A 20,819-nucleotide genomic window follows, 5' to 3' on the forward strand; every position below is an offset into this window, starting at 1 on the left:
AAAAGGCATTTGTTTCAGAAAGCAACAAATCAGAGTGCAAGCAAACTATAAAAGAAGGGTTAGAATGGATGCTGGAAGCCAGCCTCAGCTATACACTGGAGTGCTACCTGCACCCACTATAATATGGCATGGGTAATATTAGGTAGTTGACACTGCTATGGGACCCTAATGCAAGATGATTGTGATGTGCTTGTAATGAAAGCAAGTCACAAATAGAGATCTGGACATCTGCACATAGCATTTAAAGAGAAGGGGATATTTGGTCCAAATGTCTCAAGAGCAGTGGAATACAGAAAGCTAAACAAACAGCTAACTTCAGATGTGAATTGATGCTGGATGGGATAGCAGTGAAAGGACTAACAGTATGGCATAGTTATTCTGGAGGGTGAAGCATTCACACTGCCAATCAATTTAACTCCCACTGAAAAAGAGCTTCCAGTTGCAAAGCCATTCCATGTAAGTGGCGAGGTGCATTGATAGAAGATGATTTGTGTGTGGCCACAAGGCAGTTCTTGCTGGAATAAGCAAAGACACACTGTACAGCTCTTGGATAGACTACTGCTAGGAGTGTGGTTCGGCTCTGAAAAGCAACTATGTACAGATGGCCCCCTCTCACTCCACAGAGCCCCTCCTCTGTGGGTAGCATAGTCAGAGATGATTATTTCAACTGCACACACACACACACACACACACACACACACACACACACACACACACACGTCTGCAAAGCCTATACTTTAAGAATTTAGATGTATTCTTATAACTTAGCTAGTTATAGGGGTATAAAAGAAAGAATCAAAATCACTGTCTGTGTAAGGGCCTTCTCTTACTGTGACAGTCTGAGGCTCTGTTTAGTCTTACTGAAATAAGGCAATCTGGGGCTGTTAGGAAGGTGATCCGATCTATCACCTCCAGAGACAGGGAAAAGCCTAGAAGATGTAAAAGAAAATTTAGTTTGATAGTTTTCTGTCTGGTAAGAACTCACTTATCAATAGACACAGCTGGGAAACCCTTATGTCTTTATAGACGTAGTTGTGAAATCCTCACTTCTGTATTGTTTTGTATGTTTATTTGCATGGTCTCTGTCTGGTTCTGTGATTGTTTCTGTCTGCTGTATAATTAATTTTGCTGGGTGTAAACTAATTAAGGTGGTGGGATATAATTGGTTAGCTAATCATGTTACAATATGTTAGGATTGGTTAGGTAAATTTCAATAAAATAATTGGTTAAGGTATAGCTAATCAGAACTCAAGTTTTACTATATAGTCAGCAGTCAATCAGGAAGTAAGGGGGGAATGGGAACAGGGAATTGGAATCATGTTTTGCTAAGGGGGGGGGGAATGGGAACAGGCAAGACTGTGGTGTCAGAGCTGGGAAGGGGGACACTGAGGAAGGAAACTGGAATCCTGCTTGCTGGAAGTTCACCCCAATAAACATCGAATTGTTTGCACCTTCGGACTTTGGGTATTGTTGCTCTTTGTTCATGCGAGAAGGACCAGGGAAGTGAGAGGGTGAAGGAATAACCCCCCCCCACACACACACACACACACTTTATGTTCCTATGACCACTGCTGAGCCAAGAGAGCTATCTCAGAGGAGCTGGCTTCTAGTCCTCTTTCTTCAATAGAATCCTTTACTCCGTTGAAATTAATCGATCTCCTCCTTCCATGAAAAGGAGCCGTCTGGCCTTTGCTCTAGATACTCACTGGCACTTTTGAAAAATAGACCACTCCAGCAACCCCTCTTTGCCCCACAATTAACATGCAGCCACCCACCAGCTGGAAACATAGACAACATCTTTCCATTTCCCACCGGAGTACACCCAGGCCCAGCGCCGCCCAGAGAGGAAAAACAAATGGAGCTCTGCTGGGTCAATACATGAGATCTATCCCAGATGTGGGGGAGTGAGCCCCAAAGGTGAGCAACCCTCACCAAAAACACTCTGCCAGCTTCCCACTCTCTCACAGAGGAGGCCAATCTGTTAACCTGTGCAAACCTGTAGGTCACAGTGGGGTTACACAGGGATCAGGGAGGGCAGCATTGGGCCTGCAGCACCTTTCTTTAGGGATGTCATGTGAAAAAGAAAGAGCCCAAATGCAGTTTGCTGAACTGGCAGTTTGAAAAAAAACATTTTAGTTGCAAAGTGAGCCCGTTTGGTACAGGTCTCACAAAGACATGACAACCATGAACCCTCCACCAGGCCACCTGGCAGAGTGGAGCCACAGTTTAACTTATGCATTTCCTGACATGCACATTCATAAGTGTGACTGTAATCTGGGGCCAATACAGCAGCTCACACTTTATTTAACCATTGAATAATTGTTGCTTGCTCCAATTCTGTAGCCCATCTGAAGTAACCAGGTTCTTAAGCATCATCCCCCCAACCTCCCTCCCCCATGCCATTCATTCACCCTCTTCTAGTCTAGGCTGCCAAGCTGCAGATACAAGTCTGCAAGCCCTCTACGCCCAAATTCAATTAAAAATCCCAGCCACAGACCTTACTGCAAACTTCCCAAATACATGAGATCAAGGCTTCAAATGAAAATAGTCCCATGAGGGGTTTGTACACCCACCTCCAGCCTCTTTTTTGGAACTGTCCCAGAAGACAGACCCCACCACCAGGCAGGAGAACCAGGCTTTGTACTGCTCTGGGCATCAGAGCTTTAGGAACATTGGCGCTTCCCACCTTGCAACAGGATTTTCTTAGACTTGGCCCTGTGCAGCAGAGGTGCAGAGTGCCCAGTGCTGCATAGGACAGGGAATATGTGGGGAACCCCTATCCTGCATTGATGAGATACTGCTGCACAGCTGCAAGGTTACTGGTACCTAGTGTCAGGAATGAGGCCTATGATGGGAGTGTGCAGCTCAGCACTCCATTAGCATGAAGAGGACGTACTTAATCCAGATCTCCTTAGACTCACCAGTGTTTTACCCCACCCCTTTTCTATCCTGTGCTCTTGCAGGGAAGGGACCAGGCATGCAGGGGACTTGAGTCTCACAAGCACTCAGGCTGAAATAGGGTGACCAGATAGCAAGGGTGAAAAATCAGGACAAAGGGTGAGGGTAATAGGCACCTATATAAGACAAAGCCTCAAATATTGGGACTGTCCCTATAAAATTGGGACATCTGGTCACCCTGGGCTGACGGCTTACCCTCACCTGCACCCACCTATGGTTTCTGCCTACACTTGCACTGGAGCACAACCACCTGCTGCTCCCTGCTGCACACCATGCAACAGCTCAATGTTGCCAATATACTATCTCAGGCCTGAACAATGGTCCTTACCAGCTCGGTTTGTTTGCTGCACACCACTGAGCAAATACATGCACAAAACACCTTCAGACATCATGAGCAGGACAGATAATGTTTTGGGGAGGGCAGCCAGGCACAGCAGAGGGTTCAAACAGCATGAGAGCAGCAAAGCATTAAACATCCCTAGGCAGCAGCTGAGAAGCCACTTCTAGCAAAGGGCTGGAATTACAGAGAAAAAAGCAGAGCTTTATGATTTACAGTTACTCTTCTAACAAAAGGCACCAACCCAATGGCTCCATTATTGCCAAACTCTTTAATACTTCATTTGATTGGCATCATCTCGCTACATTGTCAGGACCAGCTCTCTGACCCAATCCCAGACAGCACCTCCTGCTGGGGAGGCTGGACCGTGACTTTAAATAACTACTTAGCCAAGAGGCTGTACAATATTCCTCTCCCCGGCACATTTACTCACAGTAGAATGTGCTATTTGCTCTGACAAGACTAGAGTTTTGCCTTGGAACACCCACCCCACCAGTCCCTAAGCTCCAGTTACCCAAGCAGCCTCAGCTTCAGCCTTCATTCTTCTCAGGACCCCACAAGCTCAAGCCCCATCTCTTCTCTCCTCCTCCCCACCCTGTCTCTGTACCCCAATCACTCCAGCTGTTGCACTGCCTTCGGGAGCAGCATCAGCTAGTGCCATTGGTTTGGTGCCAGTGCCATTCCTGTGAGCAATTAGATAAGCAGATTAGTGTGATTCTCCTACCTTTGTATGAGAGCTACTGAGCGGGGATGGGAAGTGATGGGGTTAAGGCTACAAGCTACATTCCATAATCCGTGATGTGACTGCTGTCCTGGAGTCTCTGTAACAACAGCCACAGGTCATGATCCCAGAAAAGGGGACACGAGCAAGAGAGAGAGAGAGAGAGAGAGAGAGAGAGAGAGAGAGAGACAGAAAAGTCATCCATTCCTGGAGAAGGAGGAAACCAATGAAACACCCAGTTGCCTGGAGAGCAAGTGGGGTACTTGGCAAAGCTCCTGAAAATACTACAGAATCTTCTGTTGGAAAATCTTTAGCTCAAAGCTCCCCAGGAGGCAATAAATGTGAGCAACATTTCAGCCTCCCCTCTTCTGATGGATCCGTCCATTTTAACCCATCAAGTGTGAGTTAGACAGATCAAAATCTGCTCAAGTGGGGACTTAAAGTATTTGCATATTTGACCAGACTCCCATTTAGTCCATTTATTTTACTGAGAGACCAGCTAGCCCAGGCTATACAACCAACAGGAGGAAGTTTATGGACTGGGAGTTATTAAATCTGTGCATAAAACTTCTCTTCGTTATGACACTGTATGTTATAGACCCAGCCTCTTATTCCTGCCCTGCTCCACTTGCTTGCTTGGGAAATACCTGGGTCATAAAGTTCATGCAAAGAAGCCAGACAGAGGTCAGAGCTGTAGGGGAGTCTCTCGGAGGCCTCCAATGAGAGCAGCTCCTGGACGGTTTTGATATTTACCCTGAATTATTCCATGTTTGAAGACCCTTCACCACCAACATATCCCTCCAGTTCTTAATGGGTTTAGTTCCTGGGTCTGCCTGACAGTTCCACAGGAGGGGAGGATGAGTCCTATTGAAATAGCAGCTATGCCTCCTTCTCTTTGTTTTAACACCTCCAAAATGAGGGCCCACAATTTTATTTTAGATTTTCACAAAATGTTCCATTAGTTTATCTGACCTGAGCACAGGCCCGCAATTCATTTGGAAAGAGACCTTGTGGCTAATAAAAGAAAGGGGCCTTATCAGTAGTCTTTACATCTGCTGCCTAAAAGATTGGATATTTCAGGCTCTTGCCACAGCTTCTTTTTGAGCAAGAGGCAGCAGCACTAGCACCTTTCACTGCAGTCCAGTTGCATTATGGACTTACAGATGAAATTTGGCACAAGATTAATACATCTTTGGCACTAGAGCTGGAAGATCCATTTCCTCGGAGACCTGGTCTCTGCTAATCCAGCATTCCCTCCTCAGTGACCAAGGGAGGTTTAGAAAGCCATGGGGCAGGAGCAATTCAGACAATTTTGTATCTGTACCGACCAGCTGTATTCTACAACCAAGCTAAACAGTGCTAGTGATTTTCCAGGCTTTCCTGTGTGCATTACTATGCTGGGGAGCTCAATGCTTCACAGTCCCTTAATCCATGCTGTTTGCCACATTGGGGCTCATCTCCCCAGGAAGCTTATTGGATTCAACAAACGGGGGAGGTTACCTGCTATGGTACAGGTTAAACAAGGGGCCCCTAGGTGAATACACTGGAGGGCCCCACATGGGATGGAGTTGGTGGCCGTTTTTTACCCCTGCTCCGGGATTACATTTGGAGGGCTGCATGGGGATCAACTCTCCTTGCATATTTTGTCCAGTATGTTTTATGCTTGTGCCAAGCTATTTCTATAAAAGATATTTTATTTAAAATACACCTTCCTGGGCTGACGGTTGGAGCAGGGTGGCCACGAGGTCTCTTGGAGCCGCTGGTCTCTCCAGATCGGCGCTGTTAGAGATTATCTGGTGGAAGGCGGCACTGTCTTCCAAAAAGGTAAAATTCGATACAGCAGGGAGTTTATCTTATGCATTTTGCCAGCCTTGGACACTGACTGCTTCAGGAGCGCTGGGTGGACGTCTCTGCTTACGTCCTGGAAGAGGAGCCCAGAGCCAGTAAGGACAACAACCAACCCCTCTAAGGGGGAAACATTGAGATTATCCAAAGTGGTTAATTCACCAAAGGCCTCTTCTCTTACACATGGAGCTGCATTAACTGCACACAGCACGGGAGCACTGTGCCCAGCATTTAGGAGCATAGACAGGAGCTTTGCAGCCGCATCTAGTGGACCGAGCAAAGGGCTGGGAGCCAGGATGACCAGAGTTTGATTCTAGCTATGCCACTGATCCCTGCTGCAGCCTGGGACAAGACACCATCTTTCTGTGACTCACTTTCCTCAACTGCAAAATGGGGCTACAAGCAATTACCCACCTTTTCAGGGGGCTGTGAGGATGTTTGCACAATGCTCTAAACATGGACCTATCTATGGCAATGCTAAGTTTTAACTCCCTCTCGGCAGAAGCAGCGAGGGTTGTGCATCTCTCTTCCCCCACCTCCCTCATCTATCCCTAGCCATTAATGTAAAAAACAGGACACGTGCCTACCTCTGCAGGCTCCCTGGGGGCCAATGTTCAGTGACACCCAATGAGAGCAGCTCAGAGTATCCACAAACCCCCATACCTGGCAGGGCTGAGATCACAGCCATGGGGCTGCAAATTCCAGCAAGGAACTTCCCCTGGCCAGGTCGACAACCAATCATGGGGACAACAGAAGAGAGTTATGGTTATTATGGTAATGACCCAGAGACAGAGATTCCAACAGGTGGGGAGAGGACAGAGCAGGGGTCACCCTAAGCTAATAGTAGGGACAGAGCCAGAGGTCAAAGGGGATTTACTCACTGTCTGTTCACCGTCCATATTGGCCCGCTGTCTCCGGAGATCGGCCTTAATGAACACTGAGAGGTAGAGGGAAGAGGAGAGCCATAAGGACACAACAGAGGACACAAGCAAGTCTCACAGAACTCAGGGGTTACACAGGGGCAGCAAAGGGTTCAAGGAGACACTGGGGGGCCAGCAGGGGATCCACCGTTCTGAATGAGGAAGATAGAACTTCTACAGCAGTCAGGCAGCAGAGGGAGGTCCTGGCCCAGCCATGTGGGGGCCTCATCTGTCTGAGTCCCCAGCCAGGAGCATGGATAGGGGACAGCATTGGGAAAGCTCACACCACTGGAACCTTCAGCCAGTGACGCAGACCAGCTGCCACAACAAGTCAGGGTGCTGCTGTTCTGGAGCGTGCTCAGCTGGAGCAGCCCTGCAGGCACTGCAGTGGGGGAGCTGCCTTCACTCCACATGCCGAGTCCCATGGGTCACAGTCAGGTGGGGAATCTCTGGGGGAGCTGGTTTACCAGTTATGAAAGTCCCCAGGAGTAGGAAGGAGCAAAGAAAGAGGTTTCCCGCCTGCGTCCCAAAGCGATCGATGATCTTCCCTTGGGCGATGGTGAAAATGATCCCGAAAACCTTTAACACAAAAGTAAGGAATGGAATGGAGCTACTGTACTGTCCTTGCCTGGCCACCATCCCTCAGCCTCTCCTCCCCACCACCCTTTGCCCCCGATTCACCAGGGAAAGGCAGCTTACTAAACAGCTTGCCAGGTCTAATAAGGACTTAGAACCCCCCGCAGACTTGCAGCCGTTCGTCCATTCAGCTGAAGCTGGGTTAGAAACAAGGGCTGAATTTGGATGATGTGCCGCCTTCTGGCTAGGGGGAGGACAATAGAGCCTGCTGGCTGGAATCCCCTGTCACCCAAGGAGAGGGGGATCCTAGACTGCTGGGAGTGACAGTGCAGAGGGGCAAGGAGCTCCAGCATCCTGAAGGACTTTCTGGGGCAAGGGAGGGGGTGGAGGCCACTGAAGTTGAAGATTAAATTCCAGTTTTGACAGCAATAAAACAAGAAAGCAAAGGCCTGGGGCTGAAGCATGGCCTCTCTCTGGAGCATCAGACGCTCTCTGAGACAGAGCAGGATACTGCACTGGATTGACCAATGGTATGAACTGTATCCCTGTGGAACAGGAATCCTCCTGGGCCTAGCAGGGCATTCTAGCAGTGCTGGGCGAGGTGGGGGGAGAACATACCTGTGCCGATACATTAAGGAGGCCTGAAGATGTTCCTTCTGACTCTGGGTACGTTAACTCTGCCGCAAACTCAAAACCCAGCGGTAGGTACCCGGTCATGAAGAATCTGCACAGCAGTACACAGAAAAGGAAAAAGTCAGCAGCTGGTGGAGGGAGAAGTGGGGAAAGGACTATGTGGCTCTGATACCTGTTTCCTCCTAACTCAGTGACTGCACAAGACTGGTCCCCCAACAACATCCCGTCCCTCCAGCCACCTGACTCACTGACCACACGGCCATGGTCAGGACTCTAGTCCCAACCCACAAATGTTTGTGCCTGCAGCCGTGGTGCAGAGGGCCAGGCCTGCAGGGGCAGGGAGAAGAGAGGCATGGGGGGGAGGGAGCCACCTATTGCTGCCAGGAAGCGGGGTCAGCCAGTGGCATCGGAGTCAGAATGTTAATGCTAGTTTGGAAAGTAAAAGCCTGGAAGTGATTTAGATGGGATGCTGCCTGGCCGAGGGCTATTTTAGAAACCCAGCTGTCACCATGGTTCTCAATCCTTCTCTCCAATGTCTGGAAGGAGCCTGGCAGAGTGTTCAGAGCCAGCTGGGACAGGGAGGAGTAGTAGGGGCTGCTACACCCACCCCGTCCCTCAGCTCTCCCAGTCAGAGGATCCAGGAGAGAGTTGGGGAGAATACACCACCTTATCCTCCTCCCAGGAAAGAGCTATATAGAGCCTGCCCCACCCTGGCCCCTGCTGCTTCTGGGCTGTGACACCTCTGCCTTCCCTTCTATGCCACTGCAGGGGCCAGAGGGAAGGAGTGTTTCCAGATTAATGAGGGAGGCAGCAGAAAGCCTGGGCTAAATTGGGCAGTCTCTATGCCTTCCTAGGGTTGGCTCCCACTCAGGAGGGAGAATAAGTCCTGTGGAAAGCAGACTGCATGTGAACTTACCCCAGCACGCCTGCGGTCACAAAGACCACCCAGAGGTGGCCTAGGCTCAGGGTGAAGGTATAGGCTACCAAGCCCCCCAGAGACATGATGTAAACCACCAGCGTCGTCTTCCTGCAAGACAAGGCACAGTCAGGAACAGGCCTTTTAGCTTTCATTCAACACTCTTCTCTAGCCCTTCCCATCCAAGGATCTCAATGCACTTTACACATGCTAGCAAGGGAAGCTTCAAAACCCTCCATCTCTCTGGGAGGAAGAGGAACAACAGCATCCCTGTCGCATCAACAGGGAAAACTGAGCCAACTGAGAGGAAAGGGACTCAGCCCAAGGTCACTCAGTAGGTCAGTGGCAGAACCAAGAATGGAACCCAGGAGTCCTGACTCCCCTGTATCCCAATGGTGCAAGACCAAATGGAGGATTCCCTTGTTTGGGAAGAACATCACTTCTGTAGCGAAGGAAATTGAGGCAACCTGGAAGACAAGGGATAAGCCTAGGTTCTACCAGCCTATACACAGAGATCACTTCCCCCACCTAGCAGCTGCTTAGCAGCACAGAGCAGCACAGCACAAACGTTAGGATAGGGAGTGAAGATGAATTCTGTATCCAGCTGAAACTCTGTATCCAAACTGAAACTGATGGAAGTAAAACAATTATCAGGGTTAATTAAAAAAAACCCTTGGATTTACAAAACAAACATTTAAAAAACTCTATTTTTATTTTAAATCAGATTTTTTATTCACATGTTGCTAGTTCTTTACCTTTTCCCCATTTTATAGCTTAAAATTGCTACAGTAGATGCTCTGTACTTGCTTCTATAGTATCCTCATTGTTAGTTCTCATTTTGCATAGAGATTTTTTTCTAATAAAAAGCTTCACATTTAAAATGCTAATCTTTGCTGAAAAACCAAGCCCAGGGCCTCATCAAAACCCTTACTGTAAGAACACCTCATGCTCAAACACAAAACTGATAAGCAAATCACCTTTACTATATTTGCAACCAACACCCACATTCTGATATACTGAACTGCCACAAGTCAAGAAAGGTGAAATGCTTGGACTAGGCTATACTCCACTGGGGTTTGAACACTTTGAAGTCAGTGGGACTTATGCTCCTACCTCACTTAAGTGCCTAAATACAGGCTATGGAACTTTAGGCTCCTAGTTTTGAAAGTTTTGGCCGGTATGTATAAAAAAGTTCACAATATCTTTGTTTAATGTGCAGAAAACATTGAAAAGTTATTTAGTCTAACACCGAAGCAATTTTGTTTTGAAGTGACAAAGATTTTATGTCCCAAAGAGATTTTTTTTAATTAAAATTACAATTTTAGCTCCTGGTGCTCCAAACACTTATGTGCATGGTTAACTGTAAGCACTAACCATTATTAAAGTCAATGGGACTGTTCACGTGAGTCAAGTTACGCACCTGCTCACCTGCTTAAGTATCTGCAGGATCAGGGCCTTCATTTTCAGTATTTGGGGTTTTGCATATATTGGTTTTGTAAAATTTAAGTAAGACCCCTGCCAGTAGGGGCATTTAAAAACAAAACAGCATTTATAATTCAATTAATCCTAACTTTAGATTAAAAATTAAAAGTGGGGGGGAATGGGGCTCAGCAGGTGGAGTCTGGGAGTGGAGGGATCAGTGTGTGGGGGGGGGTCTGGGTGCAGGGAGAGTGGGGCTTGGTGGGATGGGAGTCTGGGTGCAGCTGGTTGGGGCTCAGTGGGGTGGGGGCCCAGGTGCAGGGGCCTCATCAGGGTGGTGCAGGTGCATGGGGGTGGGGCTCATCAGGGTGGGGGTTTGAGTGCAGGGGGCTTAGCAGGGGGAGTCTGGGTGCAGGGATGAGGGTGCGGGGGGGGAAGGGCTTGACGGGGTCTTGATGCAGGGGGGATGGGGCTCAGCAGGGAGGGCTGGGTGCGGGGGGGGGGTCTGTGTATGGGGGCGTCTGGATGCATGGGGGTTGGATGGACAGGGAAGCAGCTCCCCATATAGTGACCCCTCCCCCCGCGGCTGAAGAGCGGTGGGGGCAGGAAGCGGGAAGGGGGGGGGTGCGGAGCCAGGGAAGATTTCTGGGGGTGGGTCTTACCCTGCCCTTGCCAATCTGTGCAGGGGAAGTGCACTCTTCTCCACCCCCAGCCCAGCTGGAACTAGCAGCTGAGCCCACTGCAGGGTAGGAGCCACCAGGTGGGGCTGGGGAGGGCTGGTGCAGGGGGTAAGGCTCAGCAGGGTGGGGTGTCGGGTGTGGGATTCTGGCTGGGCATGGGGGGTCTGACCCAGCACTGGCGCAGGGCATTTCCACACCCCCAACCCTCGCAGTGATCTACCTCTTCCCCTGCTGCTCCAGGCACCTGAAACACATGACCCTGCTGTTGGGGAGGGGCACATGACCACTCTTGCAGCTTCCCTTTGCTTCCCTGTTAGAAAGTCATGTTTCTGCAGGGTAGCAAAGAAATCTGTGAATTCTGCACACGCACAGTGGGGCAGAATTCCCCCAGGAGTAAGCCACTGGCCTCCCACTATCTAAGTCCCCCCAACCAGAAACTTGAGGGTGCAGGGAGTTTTCTGGTTTCCACCACAGACTGTATCGGACTACAGATGAAATTACACACAACACAGTAAACACATACCCCACTGACCCACCCTTGGAACCAAGCTAGAGGCCAAAACGTGTTATTTTGAGAGCTGGCATGGTCTCTCTGCACTCGCTTTTCATTGCTGACAGACCACATTCAATGAGAGCACAACCCTGGGGCTAACTCACAGACCCCCCTGACAGACAGGAGGAGAGAATGCGTGCCCATTCCATTCCTGGCTAAGGGAGACAGGGAAGTGGACCTAGTGGCATTAGTCTTTCATGCAAATTCAAAGGTAAATAACACACTTTGAGTGCTGCCCTTCCCTACGTTGATAAGAGGAGGGAGAGGTTCACTCTTTTCACTCAGCTTGGCAAGTAACAGGATTTGGTAGTTTTGTTACCTGATTCTCATAGCCCAGCCTTTGGGTCCGTGACACCGTATGACCCCCAAACCCCCCATCACCGTAGCATTTGACCTCTTGGGACTGGTAATTTAAAAAACAACAGGCTTTTTCAGAATTTTAAATGTATTCTCAGTGGAAAGGTTCTGTTAATATTTGCTGTTTTACAGAAACCCCTAAGAACAGCCTGAACCAGCCCAATTTCCTGGCAGTGCCCTCCTCACACTAGGCTATGTTTATCCTACCATCTCCCTAAAGTTAGTCAGCAGGGTTGCACCGGAGATTAATTTAGCCCATTCAGTGCACACACCATGCTGCCAATCCCAGCACTGCCAAAACACGCTCATTCTGCCCCTTCCATGCGACCACAGCCCTCCGAACAAACGGGGGATTGTTTTCACACTGCTGAGAGCGGACTCCCAGCTCCTACTGTGCAACCACAAATCCCTTACACTGTGATCTCTGTGCAGCAATATAGCTCCATTTGGGAGAGTCGGGAATGTCACATGCCATAGCTGCGCCAGTCTGGGCCATGTTGCCAGCATGACAGTTGTTAGGGGCTGCAAATTACAGAGCAGGAAAAATGCAGTTAGTGACAGCGTGTGTTCCCACCTCCTAGGGCTACAGTAGCCACAGCTGCCAAAAGAAATGCACATTAACCCAGCCCAGCTGCACACAGCCACCAGAAACAGCAGGAAGTGACTGGCCGGCATGTCTAGTGATCATTTGCTCCTGCTTTTCTCCCTGCTCCCCAATTCCCCCATGAGTCCTCATCTGTCATCTCAGGGTTGGCCCAAAAGGTCAGTTTCTTCTCTAGACTTGGTCCCTGGACCTGCCAGTACCAATGGCTGGAGCTACAGCTGGGGATACCCAAACAAGCTGTGGGCCCTAAACATACCCACCTAGGGGTATCTGGTCCTGGGAAGCTTTCCCTTGCTGTGGATAGCCCATGCTACCAGAGCCAGAATAAATGCTGTGGTGGGTCCTGGAAGGGAAAGGTCATGGAAGCAGCCTTCTTCCCATCTCCTACTACTAGAATAAAACCCTGTCTACTCTGGCATGCAAGGAAAGCAGGTTAGCACCACCTTAACAAAGCCAGCTGGTGCGGGGAAGTTGATCACCCAGATCCCTGGCTGGCATACAGGGGCTCACTGTAACCAGGCCAGTTAAGGCTCATTGCATAAAGATTGAGTGAACTAGGGCAGCAGAGACTCCCACCAAGAAAGATCTGGCCCCTGGGAAAGCTCCCAGTCTAAAGCTGCAGGCAATACAGGGGCCTTTAGCTGCACATTCATAGATGGCAGCATGTGCTGCCAAGTGTCCCCGTAAGTACCAAACCCTAATCTGACCCCAGCTCCTACCCCCACAGACATTACTCCATCTGCCTCTGCCTTCAATAAAGTGTCACATACACACACGCGCGCACACAAAGTGCCTCTGGGCACAGGACTCAATGGACCTTTCACTAAGTAGAACAGAGCCTCTCAGATGCTGGTTTGTGAGGCAGAGAACAGGTCTGGTACTGTAGGATTCCTCCAACACTGGGAACTATCTCAGCCTTGACAAAGCAGCCCTGGGCCATTTCTGCTCCTTCCTTCCCAGGGTGCTGGGAACCTGACCAGAGCCATGAAGGGGCTGAACACCACACTGCTTTCTCTCAGCTTCCGGACACAAGACAAGACAGCAAGAAAGAAGTCAGACATGGAAGTCTGCCTCACTGTTTCCCTAAGAGAAATGCACCCTCAACTCACCCCCTTCCTCCCAAAGAGGAGGGGCTCCAGACCCCTGCTCTCCCACCTACCCTTCCCCAAAGAAATCCCCCACACACCGACAATTCATACCCTAACCCTAGCCTTCCCTGCCTATGCAGGTTGCTCTGGCCCTGCTCCAGCTCCCAAAAAGCAGCTCACCTCCTTTCAGCTCCTTCTGTACAGCCCTTGACAAGACAGCTCTGTGGTAAGTTCTTATCTGGTGGAAGCGGGTGTTTGTCTCTCCACACACAAATAATCTCTACCCTCATGACAGGCCAGACCCAAACCCATTAATCCCTAAACACAGCACCAGAAATAAACCAGAGGCACACAGGAATCCTGGAGAAGTAGCTCCAGTACCAGTTCTTGTGCATCAAAGAAGGAATGAGTAGCTCCAGAACCAAAAAGTGTGGCTGGTATCTCCTGGGCTCAGGAAACTCCCAAATGAGCTAATATACTGCTCCAAATTCATGCTTTTACTGGAGGGTGATTGGATTTGTGGGAACACAGTTGTTCTCCCCCACCCCGCTGCCCCAGACCTGAGGAAGAGCTCTGTAACAAGCTTGAAAGCTTGTCTCGCTTACAGAAGTTGGCCCAATAAAAGATATTACTTCACCCACCTTGTCAAGCCATTGGAAGGCAGAGCTGCCTCCCCTGGGGTTTGCCTTCCATGTGGCAGAGAGTAGGATGGAGTTGTGGAGAAACGAGTGCAAGAGACTTACTTGTAGGTTTTGGTTTTATCCAACCAGATGCCAGAGAGTAGAGCTCCAGCCATGCCAGACACTACAATGGTGAGTCCAATTCTTCCAGCATTCACCTCCTCCCCCTATGGGAAGACACACATCAACACGGGAACTAGTTAGTGGCCAAAAGCAAGTGGGGATGGCTAAAAGGGCCTCAGAGGAGGAGATACTAAAGGCCTTTCAAAGCTTGCTGTCCAGTACTGGTCTTTGGGTCAGCTTGTTCAGGATTTACTAGGAATGTAGGGTAACCGCAGGGAAAAGATGCTCCTAGGTATCCCAGTCCTGACCTTTCCCCACAGGAGATGCATTAGGGAATGTTACAGAAGCCCTAGCTATGGAGCACTCCCCTCTCCTCCATGGGAAGGCAATGTAGTGAAAGGTGCAGGAGCAATGACTGTCAGGAGGCTCCCAGCTGGTAGTGCTGTAGGGCAGTGGTTCTCAATCGGGGTCCATGGCCTTCTGGGGGTCCATGAACCAATTTCGGGGGGGTCTGCGAGCCCGAGCGCCCCAAAGGGCAAAGCCCAGAACCCATGGGCGCAGTATGGGAGGGTACGAGGGGCTTTGCCCCCACAAACTGCAGTGCCGTAACCAGACTGGGGCAGCCTGGGAGTGGCTCCACACTCCCACTTTCTACTCTCCCCCCTGCCCCCTGGCCAGGTCGGAGGCGGGAAGCTGGAGCCGGGCAGTGTGGGGCAGCTGCTGCTCTGGTTGGTGCCATGAAGCGGTGGGCCCTGGTGCTCCCCCATCTCCTGTTGCTGCTAGTGCCTGGGGCTGCGGCTGCTCCTCAGCTCTCAGCCCCCTTTGATTGCTCCTGCAGCCGGTAAGAGTGGCCCTGTCGGGGGGACCCAGCTCCGGGGCCAACACAGCCTTCAGGGAGCAGCAACCACACAGCCCCTAGCTACCCCTCTACCTGCACCCTCAGCTACACCCCTCTCTGCACACAGCTCCTAGCTATCCCCTCCCCACACCCTGAGCAGTTTTCAAACTTTTTGAGCTGAGACCCACCCACTTTGAGTTATAATTTTTGGGTGCACCCCCCTGCAATCCTGGGTGGCCTGCTGAGGTGAGTCAGGGGTTGGAGTTGGTGGTCCCTTCCCCTGACCCCACTGTGCAGAGCTGGCCCAAGTCCCGCTGGGTCCTGCCCCTGCAACATAGAAGTCAAATTATGCCTATGCCTGAGGCCTGCCCAGCAGCCGGAGTCCCGAGTCCTGGCACCCCTCAGGGCAGAAGCCCCAAGCTCCTCCCCCTCAGCCCAGTGGCTGAAGCTCAGACACCCCCCCACATTTCATGCCCTGAAGTTCCTATAGCATGTTGGAGGTGGTGCTCAGAAAGAAAAAGGTTGAGAACCGCTGCTGTGGGGAATGGGGCACAAGCAGTGACTGAATGAGTTAACAGAAGAAAGCACAACTGATTATGGTATAGGGCATAGCCCTTGGTGAAGCTCACCAGCCCAATTCTTTTCCAGCAGAAAATGCTGTAAGGAACAGGGATAGGAGTGCTGGCTGCTGCAGAGGAAGCGCACAGTAGCTCCAATACCAGACTCTCCCAGCAGGAGGTGCTGTTGCATCGTGTTCTATACAAACGTTCTTTTGACAGCAATGATGTAGGAGAGCACATTGCAGGTACTTACTGGATAGTGCTGGATCACCATGCGGTTCAGCAGAGTGGACAGGGCGTAGAAGCAACCAGTGTTCAAACCTGAGAGGTGGATAAAAACACAGCACATTCACAGCCTGCCATTCTCCTGCTGGGTGAAGAAAGGTTGGGGACTTAGCGAGGGCTCCACTGAGTGTGGATGTTCTAATCCAGAGACGCGGAAGAGACCCAGGCATCAGGCACTGAGAGTGTGGGCACAGTGTTTTACAACGGGGCTGGGGAGCCTGCAGAACAGCTGGCTGCCTTGGCCATGTCAGCTAGCAGAGGAGCTACATCTGGAGGGAAGGCAAGGGGCTGCTGGGCCGGCCAAGGTGAGCTATATCTCAGTTCAGTGGGTGGGCTGAACCCTGCAGTCTCAAAGTTGCTCCTTATCTGAGTGGGGGGAGGTTGCTCACATTTTTAGAGCTGATAGGGGGCTCAGTGGGTCCAGGCCCCAGCACTCCTCCCTCTAGTGCAATCACTCTTCTCTACCCACTGGGTGGCGCAGCTCACGAGCTCTCCTGACCTCCACGTCCTGCCCTAGCATGACAGCCGCAGAATGACTGGCCTGGGCTATGTTCGGGTCAGTAAGCTGCTCACAGCCTGACTCATTCTTGACTGACCTCATTTACCACCGACTCCACCAGCCAAGAGAGAACTCTACTCACCCAGATTAGTGCTGGGTTGGCAGGGCCTCCCTTGAGGAGCTCAGATCCAATTAACATTGCAATACCAAGGCCAGTGACCTAGTGTGAGCTGGAAGAGATGTCCCAGCTGAAGGCTTCCTCACAATGGGAAGCTGGCTCACTCCCCCCAGCAATAGCCAGCAGGAAGTGGGCTCTTCCGGCCAAGAAGTCCTAGTAACTGAGCAGGAGCTAAGCAGCTTGCTGAGCAGTAACAGCACCTTCTCAAGTCACTATGGGCTCGTGTAGTTGGGAAAGTATGGTCACACACAAAGATCACTGAAGTCTTAAAGAGATGGTAATGCCAGTATAACCCTACCCCTGTGTGGACACTTTATTCCACTATAAGGGTCACTTTGCTTTAGCTTAAACTCCTTCCCAAGGAACACAAACTACACCAAAAAAGCCACCCTTACACCAGAATAAAAGTGTCCACATAGGGGGTCATAGTAGTATTACTCTACTGATTTAAATTCTCACCATAGGAAAGCTTTTTCAGCATAACTTATGTGGACAAGACCTCTAATGGTCAATTCAATCCTCTTCTCAGAAAGTCATTCACATTTGCAGCTGGTTTCTCTTTAAGGCTTCAGTGATCATTGTGACGGTGGGTGGGGATCATAGGTTTCACCAGTCAGCCCACACATCCCTGTGCTCGGGATAAACAAAGTTTAAAGTCCCTGTGTTGAGACATCTGCAATCCTTAAAGCCCAGTAAAGTGCAAAATTCCCACATCCCCATCCTCTCTCTCTTTCTCTCAAAGCCTGAGTGAACAGCAGGAAGCACCCCAGGGTACAGTAGAAAGGAGCAGTATAGTAGCCCGAGCACAGGATGGGGAGACAGGCTAATCCCAGCTCTGACACTGACTCCGCCTCTGCAACCTGCAGCAAGTCACTTCCCTGCCCCGTGCTTCAGTTTTCCCCAACAGTAGAGTGGCAACACCCTCACCACACACATCAACGTTTATGAAGCTCTTTGACAGTGAAAAGCCTTGAGTGGTGCAGAGGCAGCAGCTGGAGGGGAGTTCACACCTCCCTCATGTCCAGCCTCTGCCAACACATTCAACTAGGCCATGGTGATGAGTGTGATACAGGGATCTAGCTAGAGTAGAATATATCCAGCAGACAGACACACATGGCCCCAAGGGAGACTGAGCCAGATTGAATGTCACGAACTCCTGAGAGGCGCAGTAGCAAAGGAGGGGATCAGCATGTTATCAGTTCCTGACATGCTCTCTGGACAGGAAAAACCCATCCCATTCACTCCAAAAGCCACCTAGTACAATAGTGAGTTCCAGGTGGGTCAGTAACCTCCAGAGAGCTAAGATAGGAGGGACACCAGGGAAAACTCTTCAATGGAAGCCAGCAGCAGGAACACACCCCACAGTGTTGAACCTTGCTCTTCACAAGATTTGGCCCTGGCAGGAATGCGCAGAGGAACCTGGCGAGGCTGTTGGCCCACTTCACCCCCCCACTCTGGAACACAGAGTTTACGAAGGGACACTTCACTTCACTGGTAGCTTCAGGGATAGGAAGAAGGAGCATGAAAGGTCAGCACATGTCCTCTACCTACCGTTGTTTCAGCTCAAAGCTGCATGTCAAACAATACATGCAATTATACCAATCTAACCCCTGGGGTAGACAGCACTATCTTACCAGGAGGGCTTCACGTATCAACATAGCTACTTCCCTAGGAGGTGGAGTACTCTCTGATCAGCGAAGGTAGCGTCTTCACTAAGCGCTACATGCACTGCTGCAGCGCTGTAAGTGCAGACAAGCCCTCAGACACGCACAAAGCACGTCACTGCTTTGGGGCCGTCTCAGTCACTTTATCTTTGTTGTTAGGGAACTGAAAGTCAAGGGTGAGTCAGGCAGAGCCAAGTGAGCAGAGGAGGAAAAAAAAAAAAAAAACCCACAAGCCAGGAGGAAGAGAAGTTGAAGTGTCGAAGCCACTAAACAGCCTTTTCAAATCCCCCAGTGACTCTAAAGGGAGGAATTATCCCAAGAAGATCAGATTCTAAAGAAACTCTTCACACTGAGGCTCTTCTCATCACTAGCACTGGGTCACTCTAATTAGTAACTAATCCCTTCCCCTTCTTCACACTTACACCCACACAGTTTGATGGGCACATCAAGGACAGACTTTCAGCCAGCGTCTGTATCTGATTTTCTCAGAGGGCAGCAGACACAGAACAATCCTGGGACTGTCTCCAGCTCCTCACTATGAAGCTCAGGGGCAGCCAGATGGGAGAGGGGAAGAGAAGGTGCAGTACAGGACTGAGTGATCTGGGAAATGTAATGGCACAACAGGAGTAACCTGGGAGATCTGAGGGTCACTTTTAGAAAGCTCTACTGCACTCCCCAGGGAGAAAGGACTAAATGACCTAATAGGCCTTTTGCAGCTCCAAAGCGAACATCGCACTGTCCCCAGGCCTTGTTAATCACTCAGATGTTCCATTAGCCACTTGTGTTGGCAGAACAACCTGTGAGGGGGCTGGAGAACCCAGACTGCTCCAGACCCCAACCAGAAGCTTTCCCTATGTACTGTGTATCCCATTCTTACCTTCTCCTGAGGGGCTTCTCCAACAAGGAGATTTCTGTTGCCAGGCACTGAGAACAGAGCCAGCCTATGCCAAAAACCATTTTACACCTAGAACCAAGTGTGACACATTCACACACAGAACAACTTCCTAGAGTTCCGTGCAGCTGGCTAGAATACATCCTACTGGAGTACAGAGGCTGCTGTTCAGGGCTTGGGTGGGTCACTTAAGGCACTGAGCACAGTCAATAAACCATAGCAAAGACATCCTCCCCTTCTTACTAGGGGAAGTGCTTCCTCAGATTGCAAAATTACAGTGTCAAAAGCAGAACCTGCACCTCACTCCCCCACCATACCCATGCAAACAAATCAAGGGGCCCATTTCCGAGAGTGCTGCAGAGGGAGAAGTAAGCAGCTGACCCAGACTTAGCAGGACAGACACAAGCAGAGGGGACCTTAACAAACTCCCTCCCTCTGGCTTCTTGGGGGTGGGGGTTTCCTGGAGACCACAGGCTATGTTCATACCCACTCTAGTCCCTCCACAATCCCTCCCCCTTGCTGATTCCACAGGGACTGTTGGAGGCCACACACTTGCCATTGGCTGTGTAAGTTTAGCAGCTCTTTGCCCATATTATAAGTGAACAGGTTATTCCAGATAATGACTTGCTCCCAGAGCTGCCTGAGGGAGGGACGGTGAGCAAGGAAGATCTTTCTCCTGCTAGCAGCCCAGGCCAGATACTGGTCAGCACTGCCAAGGGAGGACCCATCCTGGCACACACAGTAGCAGGAAGATCTCCGCCTTCACCTGTCACTTAGCAGAGCTGAGACTGGACCTTACCATAAGCGACTATCAACAGGACGAAATTGGTATTGCGGAGCAGCCTGAGGATGGACTGCACGTAGGAATATTCCTCAGGTGGCTTCAACTGGATCAAGGCCTGGGCCCGGCTTGGGGGAAACGGGGGCTTCTCCTGGAACACTGGAAACAAACAGAATGGACCTGTCAGTTACAAGGCCTCAGGGAGTCTGGGCCCAGAAAGTGGGGGAGATGTTGTGGGGTGAGGCAGGGAAACCAAAGTTTATAAAAAACACAGTCCTCCCTGGTGCTCTAACCTTCCCGTGAGCTTCCTTAGGGACACAAAGGGAAGGAGTTTCTCTAAAATAAAGCAAAAACAATGAGGAATCCTTGAGGTGCCACAAGGACTCCTCATTGTTTTTGCTGATACAGACTACGGCTATCACTCTGAAATCTAAGATAAAGGAAACTCCAGCACCACCAGCCCCTACCCTCAGAGGAAGCAGCTGAGAAAGTCACTGCCTGTCAGTTGAAATTTTATAGCTGTTCAGTGCTCAGCAGTAGGGTTGCCAACGGTCTAATTGCACAAACCCAAACACCCTTGCCCCGCCTCAAGGCCCCGCCCCTACCCTGCCCCTTCTCCGAGGCCCTGTCCCCCACTCACTCCATTCCCCATCCCTCTGTCGCTTGCTCTCCCCCACCCTCACTCACTTTCACCCAGCTGGGGCAGGTGGTTGGAGTGCGGGAGGGGGTGAGGACTCTGGGAGGGAGTTTGGGTGCAGGAGGGGGCTCAGGG

The 20,819-nt window shown here is 50.5% G+C and overlaps 1 protein-coding gene across 2 annotated transcripts in view; it reads right to left on the reverse strand.

Annotated features, from left to right (window-relative positions):
• Nucleotides 1-20,819, reverse strand: part of FLVCR2 (FLVCR choline and putative heme transporter 2) — a 49,756-nt gene that overhangs the window by 3,635 nt on the left and 25,302 nt on the right. The window contains exons 3-11 of one of the 2 annotated variants that reach the window (XM_065403155.1): nt 20,066-20,206; nt 16,002-16,069; nt 14,351-14,454; nt 8,907-9,017; nt 7,976-8,081; nt 7,249-7,360; nt 6,744-6,798; nt 4,770-4,940; nt 4,068-4,116 (exon numbers count right to left, since the gene is read on the reverse strand). In XM_065403155.1, the coding sequence (XP_065259227.1) occupies nt 4,068-4,116; nt 4,770-4,940; nt 6,744-6,798; nt 7,249-7,360; nt 7,976-8,081; nt 8,907-9,017; nt 14,351-14,454; nt 16,002-16,069; nt 20,066-20,206 (917 nt within the window). Of the gene's footprint in view, nt 1-4,067; nt 4,117-4,769; nt 4,941-6,742; nt 6,799-7,248; nt 7,361-7,975; nt 8,082-8,906; nt 9,018-14,350; nt 14,455-16,001; nt 16,070-20,065; nt 20,207-20,819 lie in introns of those variants that run through there. The other variant, XM_065403156.1, reaches the window with a different exon arrangement.

Source organism: Emys orbicularis, chromosome 4 (assembly GCF_028017835.1).
Source record: "Emys orbicularis isolate rEmyOrb1 chromosome 4, rEmyOrb1.hap1, whole genome shotgun sequence".
Taxonomy (NCBI): Eukaryota; Metazoa; Chordata; order Testudines; family Emydidae; genus Emys; species Emys orbicularis.